The 13,650-nt window shown below is 43.2% G+C and overlaps 1 protein-coding gene across 2 annotated transcripts; it reads right to left on the bottom strand.

The window, feature by feature from the left end:
- Nucleotides 1-2,294: 2,294 nt before the first annotated feature.
- On the bottom strand, nucleotides 2,295-12,848 carry LOC140553237 (cation channel sperm-associated protein 1-like). Of its 2 annotated transcripts, none has more exons than XM_072676657.1 (18): nucleotides 12,613-12,848; nucleotides 10,408-10,556; nucleotides 9,765-9,903; nucleotides 8,976-9,039; nucleotides 8,584-8,682; nucleotides 8,321-8,428; nucleotides 8,107-8,199; nucleotides 7,513-7,612; nucleotides 6,935-7,337; nucleotides 6,537-6,650; nucleotides 6,196-6,355; nucleotides 5,663-5,898; nucleotides 5,468-5,531; nucleotides 5,086-5,146; nucleotides 4,954-4,999; nucleotides 4,399-4,489; nucleotides 4,123-4,237; nucleotides 2,295-3,738 (listed from the first exon to the last, which is right to left on the bottom strand). In XM_072676657.1, exons 2-18 carry the CDS (start codon nucleotides 10,552-10,554, stop codon nucleotides 3,712-3,714), a joined length of 2,067 nt encoding a protein of 688 aa, XP_072532758.1. In that variant the 5' UTR covers nucleotides 10,555-10,556; nucleotides 12,613-12,848; the 3' UTR covers nucleotides 2,295-3,711. The 2 variants fall into 2 exon arrangements, with proteins under 2 accessions (XP_072532758.1, XP_072532757.1); XM_072676656.1 differs by lacking the exon at nucleotides 12,613-12,848 and adding an exon at nucleotides 11,096-11,250.
- Between the last annotated feature and the right edge of the window lie 802 nt (nucleotides 12,849-13,650).

Below are 13,650 nucleotides of genomic sequence, written 5' to 3'. Positions count from 1 at the left end.
ATGTGTGCAATGAGTTCACTGGTGTCCTGATTGGGCTCTCAGGGTTAAGGCTTAATTTTAGCATTGATGGGTATCTGGATGGAAGTCCACTGACAGTTTCGATGTGTGCAGCACAAATGCCTGGAAACTCTTGAATCTTGGTTTGAAGGCTCCTTCAGCAATGATGCTGCAGTGTAATCAGAATCACATGAAATGGAAATAGTCTGAATGTAAATGAATACTCATTGTTTTAATTGAAGTGATTCATAAATAATATGAATTATTAATACTATCCATATCTTTGCTCTACAGAATAGTATGAGCTGAAACAATCCACATCCGTATAAATATCCAGCAGTTCTGATCTCATTTCAGCTTTGGATGATCTGTGACTGCAGTTGTTTTCAGTTGAATAACTGGTCTTACCTGCAAAAATATAAACTGCTCCACTGAACTCCCTCCTTTCAACTAGACTTTCAACACTCATTGTTTCCCCCAGTTGTGGGAAGTCGGTCGCAGCTACTTTTCCACTTTATTTTTAGGTGTGCTTATTCAAATCTAATGTGATGTTCAGACAGAAACACATTTACTGTCCAGATGCTTCTATCATTGTACTAGTTTATGTTTCATGGAATGTAAAATGCAGTGTAGTGTGTTGATTTTAGAGCATTATAATCAGTTATTTTAATGAACAGCATGGTGACAGTAAGATTTGTGGAGCTGAAGAGTCAGTATTTCAGTATTTAAGTCAATTTTTAGAAATCAAGCCATGCTTTTCAGATAACAAGTGAAGGTCACACACTGCTGCTAAAGCAAGATAGACAGTTTCTACTCTTACTGGACAGGCCAGTATATCAGCCAGTATGGAATAAAGGTCTGAAAGGCTGGTGTAAATAGGAAATCCACGTCTTTGCTGTGAATGCAGTGGGTTTGAAGGGTAAACTACTTGCTGGAGGATAAACTGTTGATACATAAAGCTGTTAATGATCTGTATCATCAACAAAGACTTTTCTTCTTGTGATATTTAACTGTACTACAAGCGTGGAGCGCTGTTGGAGTGATGCTAGTGAACAGTGAGCTATTCTAAACTTTCTTCTTCTCACGTTTTTCTTGATCTACTTATGATTCCTATTCCAGAGAATACAGCAAGTACAGAGAAGCAGTGGAACATCACTTTATTGATGCGTGATGGAGTGAGGGATGTACAGTGGCATGCAAAGGTTTGGGCACCCCCCTGGTCAATTTCTGCTACTGTGAATAATTTTACAGAGATCCGGGTCCGAGCCCCAAGTGAGCAAGACAATGGCGACAGTGGCAAGGAAAAACTCCCCAAAAACAAGAGGAAGAAACCTTGAGAGGAACCAAGACTCAAAAGGGGAACCCATCCTCCTCGGGTCGACACCGGATAGCAAAAGCATGAACTAAAGAACTGATGAATGGACGTTAAGTAACACCCTACCACCTCACAGAAGTGCTCAGATTAACCTTAATCTTTCATGCACTGCACTTTTGGTCATTTCAGGGTCGCGGTGGCAATAGGGCAAGCAAAGAAACCTAGACATCCCTGTACACAGCCAGTTCCACCTAGAGGATCCCCAGATGCACCCAGGATAATCCCTCCAGCTGGTCCTGGGTCTAGCATGGTGTCTCCTCCCAGGTGGTCGTGGCGGGTAAACCTCAAAGGTGAGGTTCAGCAGATGCCTGAACTGCATCAGCTGGCTGCTCTCAGCGTGAAAGAGCAGCAGCTCTCCTCCAAGACAAGAGTGAGCACAGCTACCCAACGGTGAAAAGTTTGTTTGTCTGCTTGTTTCCACAATCTTGTTCTTTTGGTCAGTAACCAGGGTTTCTGACCATAGGTGAGGGCGAGGATGTAGATCCACTAGTAAATCGAGAGCTTTGCTTGAGGCTCAGCTCTCTCTTCACTGCTGTGGTCTGGTATAGAGACTGCAGTACTGCAGCCACTGCACCTAACCTGCGGTCAATGCCACAGTCCCTCGTCCCATCACTCTTGAACAAGACCCTGAGGTACTTCATGAGATCGTTTTCAGGATGCAACCATGGTTTCAGACGCGGAGGTGCTGATTCTCATACTGACCGCTTCACTCTCAGCTTCAGACTAGTGAAGTGTGCACTGGAGGTCCCCTCATGTAGGAGTCAGCAGGACAACATCATCTGCAAACAGCAGAGATGAAACCTCCTGCTCCTGGCTACACCTTGCTATCTTGTCCATGAATATCACAAACAGGAGTAGAGACAAGGCATAGCCCTGATGGAGTCCAACAGCAACACTGAACTAGCTTGACCTAGTGCTGAGAATATGGACTCAGCTCTCACACACAGAGTACAAAGACCGAACAGCTCGCATTAGCGGCCGCGGCACCCCATACTCCCGGAGCACCTCCCACAGGATGTCTCAAGAAACATGGTCATCAGCCTTCTCCGAGTCCACAAAACACATGTAGACTGGGGTGGCAAACTCGCATGCCCCCTGAACTATCTGAGGGAGAGTGAAGAGCTGGTCCATCGTTCCACGGCCAGGAGCAAATCAGCATTGCTCCTCCTGAATCTGATGTGCAACTAACGGACAGATACTCCTTTCCAGTACTCTGACATAGACTTCTCTGGGAGGCTGAGAAGTGTGATGCCTCTGTGGTTTGCACACACTCTCCGGTCCCCTTTCTTAATTAAAAAAAAAAGAAAGAAACGGGGACCACCACCCAGTCCAGAGTCTAGTCCAGAGACACTGTTCCCGAGGACCATGCGACATTGCAGAGGCGCGTCCAACACAAGACCTCCCCCCCAATATCTAGAGCCTTCAGCAGTCTCATCCACTTCCTGTGCCTTGTACCTGTGGAGCATTTGAACTACCTCAGTGACTTTGGCCACAGAAATGGATTCTGACTCCCTGGAAGCCTCCAGCCCTACTTCCTGAACAGAAGGCATGTTTCTCGGGTTTAGGAGGTCCTAAAAGTGTTCCTTCAAGCACCTGACAATATTCTCAGACAAGTTCAGAGCTTCACTGATGAACACAGTCTGGAGAGTGTCACTCTTTTCCCCTCTGAGCTGTCGGAGTGTTCTCCAGAACGTCTTAAAGGCTGTCCGAAAGTCCTCCTCCATGGCCTCCACAAACTCCTTCCATGCTCTAGATTTCGCTTCTGCTCCTGCCAAAGCTGCAACCTTTTTCCTTGTTGGAACCTGTCTGCGAAAACTGGAGTCCCGAGTGAGCCAAGCTCGGAAAGCCTCCTTCTTCCGCTTGACAGCCTCCCACATCGCTGGTGTCCACCAATGGGTTCCCTGGTTGCCGCCACAACAGGCACCAACAAGCTTTTGGCCACAGCTATGTACAGCTGCTTCCACGATAGAGGTGTTGAACAGGGTCCTTTTAGACTCCATGTCCACAGCCTCTTCCAGAACATACAAGAAGTTCTCCCAGAGATGGAAGCTGACATTACTCTGGACAGTCTTTTCAAAGCAGAAACTCTTTTCCCGTCAGGAGATCCAACTCACCACCAGATGGTGAGTCGGTTAACAGCTCAGCACATCTTTACCCGAGTGTCAGAAACATCCACGGTCCTCCCACATTACCTGATTGGGCTGAGCCCCACCAGAGTAAGTGGACTGCCCAGCCACCTGATGCTCCCCTGTGGACATTACCCCAAAAAGCGTCCATAGTTTTGCATGCCACTGTAGAACCCTGAACTATATAAACAGCAGCTGAGTGCAGATCTGATGTTATTGGATGGTCTCCTCTGCCTCGTCCTAAAACAAGAGAAAGAACATGTCAGGAGCTCCTTCATAAGGACAAACATGGTTCTGGTGTTCTCCTACATCTGCAGCTCTTATTTGATGCTTTGCTTCTTTACTGTCTTACTGACGTTTACTCAGCTCAGCTCATTACTTTAACACTAACATTACTGTGTTGAGTTTGATTGGTTCCTGGAGTTTTCTGTTCTTATTTAAAGTTGAAAAATGTTCCTTATTATAAATGTTAGTGGTTTTAGCACAATATTTAATATCAGGAAGAACTGAACTTCCTTATTTCCTGCTCTTTAGACTCTTTGATGACTGAATCAGCCGAGCTCCTCTGGCTTTTTATGAGTTGTTCTGTAACTGTAATGGCATGAGTATGGAAAAGCTTCTTACCTTAAAGCTGCTTTCCACTAGTCTCTCCATCAAATAAGCATCTGTCCCGATGGAGTACTGGGTCTGCTCCATGTTGGTCAGCAGTCTCAGGTACGTGGTCATGAGCTCTATCTTCCTAAAAACGTAACAAACAACAATCCTTCAGAGAAAAGCAGTGTGAGCTTCAGGCAGTGTGAGTTCATCATCATCCAGTAGATTTGGTCTTTTACTTCTTAGAGGAATATGCTGATTCTATTGTCACCAACATATGGGTACTTCTGAAACAGGGTCTCTCACCTCTTGCTGTAGTTCATAGAACTGAAATGTTGTCTAAGAGCCTCCTGGTGCAACTCCTCCTCCTCTATCTGAGGCTCACTCAGCTCCAGTTCTGTTGAAGTGACAGAGATCCATAAAACACGGCATCGATACAGAACATTAAAGAACAAGTGAACTTCAGTCATTTTAAGAACAAACTGTTTAAAAGGTCAGAAAACCGGGTTCGCTATGGAATCTATGAAAACTGGAAGGTGTGACTAAAGCCCTAAAGTCCTTCCTCTGCGTTTTGGCCTTTAGTCGTTTTAGGGGACTGAAAACAGAGGTTTCTGAAAACACTCTCCAGGGTGGAGGTTTTTGTGTAGCTTATTCTGGTCCAATTCTGCATATCCCCTTACATTTACCACAGGGTGTTTCATCCAAATACATCTTCTCTGACTGAAAAATCACTCTCTCATGTCACTTCAGGAAAATCCATGAAGATTAAGATAGAAATCTTTTAGCACCAACAAGTGATGTCATTCTTTTTGAACCTGCCAGCCCTTCTGTCAAGCAAGCCATGCTGTCTTTCACACTTACCTATCTCCCTGATGCACTGCAGTTCATCCTCTTGGGCGTTCTGGATCTGAAATCAGAGGTTAGTTAGAAAACTGAAACATTACACATCTATGAATGGTTCTGCATTTCAGGAGAATCATGAACTCTGCTTACCTGCTGATTGGTCTTGTTGATAGTGAGCCCTAAGTTGTCCACTAACACTGCGAGGATGATACTTGAAGGACAGAAAACAAACAGGTGAATAAATGAACATTTACATGATCGGAGTAGTGATCTAGTAGTGAGGTCTACACCATCTGACTTGTGATAGAAACTTGACTCTCTGCTCATCTGAGAGTCTGTAGTTCAACAGTGTGGTGGGATGACTGACTTTATACTGTTAAGATAACACAAGTGCAACTGCCTTGACTTTCTACTATTAGACAGTTCAAACAGCCAGATGACTGAAAGCCTTTTATAGACATCATTAGTGACTGTAATGTGGATCACAGAATTGGGAAGTGGGAAAACTGGGAGGTTACTCCAGGTCACTTACTTCAGGAGAATTAAATTCTCCACTAAGATATACAGCACGAGGAAGATCATGATGTGAGCAGCTCCTGTTGGGTGTAGAAAACAGAGAGTTCAAATTCCAGCTGGACAGACAATAGGCAGTAATTGCCTTGTAATTGCTTTAATGAGTTTGCTTTTCCTGTGACATGTTGACTACTAGAAAGAGACGAGCCCTTACCGTTGTTACTGCTGGTGCTGTAGACCAGGGACCAGTCATCCAGCGTCAGCACCTGAAACAAGGTGGTGGTGGTGCTGAAAATACTTCCGAAGCGTTCCGGGTCCGTCTGACTATACAGCACCCGGAGAAAAATGGCGAACATGGACAGAATCAAAATCATGATGCATGACGTAGAGCCGATGGAGCGGAGGGACTTCACAGCAGTTGCTAGGATGACCTGGAGCGTGTGAAAGGAGCTAGAGAGAGAGAGAGACCTCGAGTTAATATAAGAGAGTAAACTGATCATCCCAAAAATGGTGGTACACTGAGCAGAACTGCTGAGAATCACTTGATTTACAGCTCTTAGTTGATTGATCTTTTACACCTAAAGACTTTATATCATAATCTAATAGATCATAACCTAATCATGCTGACATCAGTACAGAATTCATAACAGAGCTAATAAAATAGTGGACATCAGTCAGTGATTCAAAGTGATGACACTCAGAACTGCCTAATTATCATCATGACAACAGAGGAGCAGTTTTCCTCACCGCATGGCTTTCAGCAAACGGAATGCTCGGACTGCTCGTGCTCCTTTCATGATCTTCAGCATCCGGAAGATGCTGGAGGTTTGCTTGCTGCTAAAGAGTCCTGTGGACTGCAGCAACGGCAGTGTGAAGTCTACCACACTCATCACCACAATGATGAGATCTGAAAGAAAAAAGAGGAAGAGGAAGAAGAATGAAGAGTCTGGAGAAGTTCTAACATACTAACATATACAAACTCAGTCCCTGATCTTCTAAAATCATCTGCAAATGGAGTTCAGCTTGCAGGAACTGGCTGCCATTTGAAGACCAAGTTGACTACTCTCATAAGAGACAGATCAGCTCACCCATATTGTTCCAGTGGTTCAAGAAGTAGTTGTGCCCCAATACCACAAGCTTCAGGAAGAACTCCATCAGGTAGATACCCAGGAAACAGGCATCCACCACTGAGAACACCCAACCTGTTCCAGCCACATAAAACAACATGTACAGATAAGCCCTTTTACTCACCCTGTAATCTGACAGACAGCACTTTACCATTAGAGGAAAGTGACGAGTGAACTAACTGGATTCAGTCTGGATGTGTATTATCCTCTGCACTCCATGCGTGTGTGTGTGTGTGTGTTCATGTACGTCACTGGGTTGTGCCCATATCTTTTATCAGCGACAAGTTCAAGATTTATCCCCAACCAAAAGCCAAAATGAGACAGAGTGAACATGAGCTCTAGACAGTGTGTGACCGCACCTGCTCTCACACTGACGCTGGGAAAGGCCAGGGCGATCAGCATCAGGGTGTCCAGCACCACCACCAGCAGGATGAAGTGGTTAAACAGAGGCGTCTCAGTGAAGTTCAAGAGCAGGTTGTAGATCTGCTCCACGTGTGTCCACCAGTCCTTCCTTAAAGCACCTTCAGCCTTAGACTGCTGACTGCACTGATCCCCTACAGACAGGGAGAGAGAGAGAGAATGATGAGCATGTGGAGTGGAGGTAAAAGCTCTGTCAGAGTTACCTCCTTCTTCTTCTTCTCCTTCATCTTCTTCTCCTTCAAGGCTGTCCTGTTCTGCGGTGCTGTGCTTCTGCTGTCTCAGCACACAGCATCCATAGAGGATGTAGAGGAACAGGATGCTCACAATGGTGGTCAAGGTCATCTACAAACACAGAGAGCGTCTTAAAGGGTTGTGTCTGTGTGAGTGTGAATGATTTGTGATGACTGAGGTGACTTTTCATCTGAATTTAGAGCTCTTCTACTTAAACAGTCTCATGTTCTTAGAATCCATTAGATTGTGTAAAATGTCTGAAGATCCAGCTGAAGAAATCCCTCACCCCCATGTAGAAAAGAGCTCTCAGTGGCATGAGAGGAAGACCATGAACATGTAGCTCAAACTGGGCGGTATGCTCACAGTACGTGGTCCTGTCCACTTCCCTACACACACACACACACACAAACACAGAGGTAATTAAATACATGCACTTGTTCCAGTCCTTCACCTGTGATGTTCAAACAGAGGGGGGCGGAGCTTAATCCAAGCTTAAGTTACTCCAGGTAGCTCTAGTGACCAAACAGCATAAATCTGTCTGCTTGTCTATTTTCAGGATCACCGAGTCATCACCCAATCAGCACTCTGAACACGTTGGTTCTCTGTGGGCCGCAGAGCTGAGTTAAGCATGCGTAGTGAGGAGATCCTACCTAAACTGACCCAAATTCAGATCTCTGATTTCTCTGTGGACTCAAGGGCTCACGTAGTTGGGGTGAATCTCCTCCACTGAGTAAAGCTTACTGTCACTGATTCTAATGACTCTCTCTAGGTCCTCGAAAAGCTCCACAGGGAGGAGGAAATGACTCCGGTGAGCTGTTTGTGAATTTCGGTGTGTCAAGCTTCTTCTACATTAAAAGAGAAAAACAACAAGAGAACGTACTTGTTGGAGACCTCAATGATGAAGAAGAAGTCTGGATCCAGCAGACCTTCAGGTGTTAGATCTCCACAGGGGGAGTTCCTTTGACATACCCATCTACACACACACACACATAGTTGATAGGTATAGAAAAACAGAAGAGGGCGCTGTTGCTTTAACTTTTACTCAAAGTCAAATACAGTTCATTTCTAAGTAAATCAGCAGTGGTAGTTCCCACCTGACCCAGTTTAAGGAGTCCCTCATCTCAAGGAAGCCCTCTTTGGTCACGTTAACAGAGTCTGGGATGTTCTGTAACGTCCACACAAGAGTCTCCCCGGATGTTGCACTGACACACACAGACACACAGACACACACACACACACACACACACACACACACAGACAGACAGACAGAGGGAAGATAATAATGTTAATATGACACACAGCAGTTAGACCGACTGGTAATCTGAACTGTCTCATTCAGTCTATCTGATATAGAAACCTGTCACTGAAGCTGCTGTATTTCAGGATCTCCTCTTCACTGTAACGACGGATGTTGTCTCTGGAATAAGGACCCCCACCTACTACCTTAAAGGTGTAGCTTTGAGCAAACAAACACACACAGGACTAAAGTTAGGGACTGAGGTTAAAGTGTGGTGTGTTCTAGATCAGACATTTGATACGAGGATGAAAATGAAAAAAGCAGATCATTTATTTGTAGACTTGAAACTTTTGAGGAGCAAAAATGAGGCTGGATTTCAGTGACTAATCTCCTAATAGATTGTGATGAATTATTCTGATCCTATATTGATACACTACAGCACCGATTACACCCAGATGAAGCATAACATCAGTAATATGAGAAATATATGGAATAATGCTTAGAACCCTTACCTGCCCAGGAACCTGTCAAGTTCTCCAGAGACGTTACCCTTAATACCAAAGACTGGATAGAAGACTAGAGAGAGAGAGAGAGAGAGAGAGAGAGAGAGAGCAAGAGAGAGTGTGTGTTAGGTAAACTTTAACACACACACACACAGACACACACCATACACAGAGCCATGAGCTCCTAGGTAAGAAAGTAAGTGATAAAGAGCTTTGGGTGTTCTAGACTCGTGCTGTCTTCACGTCTCCAGAACAATCATAAATACGGGTTCCTGACCTAAAAATTCCCATCAGTGTTTCTTCCAGTCGTAATTCTAGGAAAGAATTTGAACACAGATTTCAGAGCTTCTGATTGGTTCCTAAACTTTACCCGTTCTACACGCTGCAGGTAAAGGGGGCTTTTGTGCTCGATGGCAGCTCTTTTCATTTTTATAGAAAAAGACCATTTCTGATGATATTTTTAATGAAAAGACACCAAACTGATCAGGGGAGCTAACTGCCTAACCATGCTCTCAAACACAAAGCTCTTAAATGGGAAGATCCTGTCTCTCCTTCTTTGCACAGGGGAACCAGGACCATATGAAAAGCATGTGAAAGCAGCATCAGCTAGGGGGGATTTCACACAGCAGGATTTCTCAGTTAGTCAGATCATAGAAGCCAAAACTGAGGACTGTCCAGTGAGAGGGGGGGGTGAGGGACCCTCCTTTAGGACAATCTTCAACTGTTTGCTGTGCAGCTTATTGAGAACCCTCCTTCATTAAATCCTCCCTGCAGTCTGCAGTGAGAGTGGAGCCTTACGGTCTTTGTAGAAGAAGCAGGGCACGCCTGGTTCTGGTGTTGGACAGTGGAAGTAATGGCGGTTCAGGCGTTTGCTCTCCTGAAGAGTGCTGTTAACATCAAACACCAGCTGGCTGCCCGGCAGACACTGAGAGACGCTCTGGAAGACACAAGCAGGTCATAATGAATGCTGCCATTATTGATGGATATTCTCATGATGATTATTTTAGGTTTCTGCATCCATTAACATTAAGAACATCAGGAGACTGAAAACGGTTCAACACACACACACACACACACACACACACACGACACATACAACACATACACTACATACAATCCATTTGAAGTGGAAACTTCATATTCAGCTCATTCACAGACACACTCATTAGAGTAGCTGCTAACTAAACACTGCTGCTGAGGTAAAGCTGGGGTCTACAAACTCAACTCCGTCTAGGTCTGTTCATTTCAATATTCTATTCTAATAGGAAAAATCAGCATCTCCCAGCTTGAACATCGATCTCCCTGCTCTAACACACCCACTCCAACCTTCCAGCACTAGACCTGGGTTCTCCTGCATTAGTGTGTGTTGGGGGTTGTGTACTGTAGACACAGGCATGGAAAAGCATGGTTTCAAAGAGGAGAATTAGAAGGAGATACCCACAGTGTTACTGTGAACACGCCGGTCCTCAAAGACGTCCATCACGCTGCGTCGACCCACTCTGCTGGAGACGGACCTCTGTGGGTCTTTAAGGCCAGAGGAGACCACCAGGGCCACAGTGAATAACACTGTCAGTATCTTCACCATCATAGCTGTTAAAAAATAGAGTTCATAGAGTCGCAGTTTTAAACCATATATTTTAAACCATTTATTTTCAAATAAAGGTACAGAATGATTCTCATAGACGTTGTTTGCTGCTTCACAGGTTTTTACATCATTATTAAAGAGATTAAAAGCTGTAATATTTTAATCGACACTGTATGTAGAAGTTATTATACTCAATAAAAGAACTCAATTATTCAGAGGACACATGTTTCTATTACCCAGATTCAGAGCATAACCTTAGCTTAGAGTGAAGGTCCTTAATACCTACTTGGCTTTCTGCATTTGGAGAAAGCTAAACCACTGAGATTTCTTTTCCTAACATTTGTAGAAACACGGTCCAGTGAGGGATTTCAGTCAAACAGTCCTAACTGAACCACGACTAAGTGGACTGTGCTCCACAATATGGACTTCATTTCAGAGACTATTATTATTATTATTATTATTATTATATAGTCACACAATCTTTAATCCCCACCACACATCCTCTATTATCACTCTTACACATTTAGCTACATGTAGCACTTACCTAATCCCTCTGATTCGACACTCAGCTCATCTGACGAGATTCTGAACTAAACGTCTCAGCTCTGGTTTATAAGAGCGTCTCCACTGATTGTGACGTAGTCACATTTCCATAGTTACCTGCTCAGCCAGAATTCCGGTACTATGGAACAACAGTGATGTCATATTCATAACTAAAGGTTACCTTAAAAACATATGAAAACATAATGTAATGATAACATACTCTAAAGCATTACCGTATTTAAGTAATGTAATCTCATTACTTTTGGATTATCTGGATTTTTAAAATCCACAAATTCAAATAAAGACTCAATAAAAACGTGCAGCGCCCTCCACAATAATTAGCATACCTGGTTAAGATGCGTTAAAAAGCCTTAAAATAAATAACCAAGATGCTTTTTGGCACAAACACTCTAACCATGATAATAAACGATGATGTACTTTTCACAGAACACATGGGTACAATATAAAGGTTTCTTGAGTGCAAAACAGAAGCAGTTTGCATTTCTTGTTTTTAAAGTCAGAAAAAAACATCTAAATACACACACACACATATATATATATATATATATATATATATATATTTCATATTAACATCCAGTAGAACATCATTTTATCATTATTACATATTACAGAAAAATCAGAGAGGGAGACCTCGAGTCAGCATAAGGGAGTAAACTCAACAAATGTTTGTGGTACATTGAGCAGAACTGCTGAGAATCACTTTATTTACAGCTCTTAGTTGATTAATCTTTTAATCCATTTTGACTATCATAATCTAATAGATCATAACCTAATCATACTGAAATAATTAGTCATCTATAAAAAAGCAACAAAAACACACACAATTAAATAAATAAATAAATAAAAGTGGACATCTAGCAGTGCTGATTCAAAGTGATATCTACAGATATGGATACTAGTACCTGTCTGATTGGACAGAGAGTGTAATCCACTACAGAAATAAAATAAAAGAGTAAAATGTGTTCATGCAAAACTGATTTCTGCTGGTCTATGATTTTAGGGTTTAAAGAATATACGGTTATATATTATAATATATTTAATATCATCCGTCATTTGACATATGGCTTCAGAAAATGGATGCACTAGTGTGGGTCGACGGTTGGGACTCAGCTGTATCAGGGAACAGGGAATCAGCTGTAGCGTTTGATCAGCCTGGAACATGAATGGCACAGAGAGTTAACTGGTGTAGTAGAAGGTGAAGGTAAGTTAAGGTGCTGTTTGGTACAACTAGAAGAATTCTGAGTCAGGGAGGCTTGGAATAAAATGTCCAATAAAAACGTGCAGCGCCCTCCACAATAATTAGCATACCTGGTTAAGATGCGTTAAAAAGCCTTGATTAGATCATAACCTAATCATGCTGACGTAATCAATGAAGAATTCATCTATTAAAAAAAGCGAAAAAAGTGGATATCAAGAAGACAAGACGACCATATTCACAATTTGTGTTGAAAATTGGCCTCCACCTTTAACCCATCTGTGCAGTGAACACATACTTACTAGTGAGAAACACACACCTGCCTTCTTCAAGAGAGTGAAGGGTCTAACTGCTGAGCCACCACTGCCCAAAAAAACTGTTTCTCTAGTGTGGTGGCCTGTGACTTTTAAGGTGTATTAAAAAAAAAAATTCCATTGATAGAATTCTGGGGAGGGACCACGAGTGTGACCAGCCTGTCCACAACACAGGCAGAGCCACTCTCATCCTCTGCTCTCTTTCTTCTTCAGTCAGGTGAGCTCGGCTGTTCTCCACAGGCTCACCGTCAGTGGTAACCAAAATAAATAACATCATAGTGGGCGAGATGAGAGGAGGGTTAAAGGCACAAGCGTTGGCAGATGGTGGAGCTGTAGAGAGGGTGATAGAAGGACCGGTGGAACCAGCAGGAGGCTCCAGCAGGGAGATCTGAAAAAAGCAATGGTGGGAGGAGGTTCAGACGATTCATGGAACCGGACAAAGAACAATTGATGGAGGCAAAAAGATAGAAAGTGTATAACAGCATGTAATGAAAATCCAGTAAATAAATAATAAAAAGTATGAAATGTGTTCACACACAACATATTCCTTCTCTAGTGTGGTGGTCTGTGACTCTGTGGTATGAAGTGTATAAAAAATAAAAACAGAAATAAGTAACATAGCATGGGAACATCTGAGCACGTGTACCAGAGGTAGCACAATACCAGAGGAAGAACTCCATCAGGTAGATACCCAGGAAACAGGCATCCACCACTGAGAACACCCAACCTGTTCCAGCCACATAAAACAACATGTACAGATAAGCGCTTTTACTCTCCCTGTAATCTGACAGACAGCACTTTAACATTAGAGGAAAGTGAAGAGATCTAATCAAAGTTGGGGCTTGTAATGAAAAGTTTGGGAACCTTTGCCTTAAGCTGGATCACAACCAAAATGTGAAAGAGTAAACATGAGCTCTAGACAGTGTGTGACCACACCTGCTCTTACACCAATACTGGGGAAGGCCAGGGTGAACAGCATCAGGAAATCAAGGAAAACCAGCAAAAGGATAAAGCTGTTAAACAGAG

The sequence above is a fragment of the Salminus brasiliensis genome, chromosome 1, assembly GCF_030463535.1.
Source record: "Salminus brasiliensis chromosome 1, fSalBra1.hap2, whole genome shotgun sequence".
NCBI lineage: Eukaryota > Metazoa > Chordata > Actinopteri > Characiformes > Bryconidae > Salminus > Salminus brasiliensis.
Note: the sequence above shows the minus strand (reverse complement) of the source record. Positions and strands in the feature narration are given on the sequence as shown.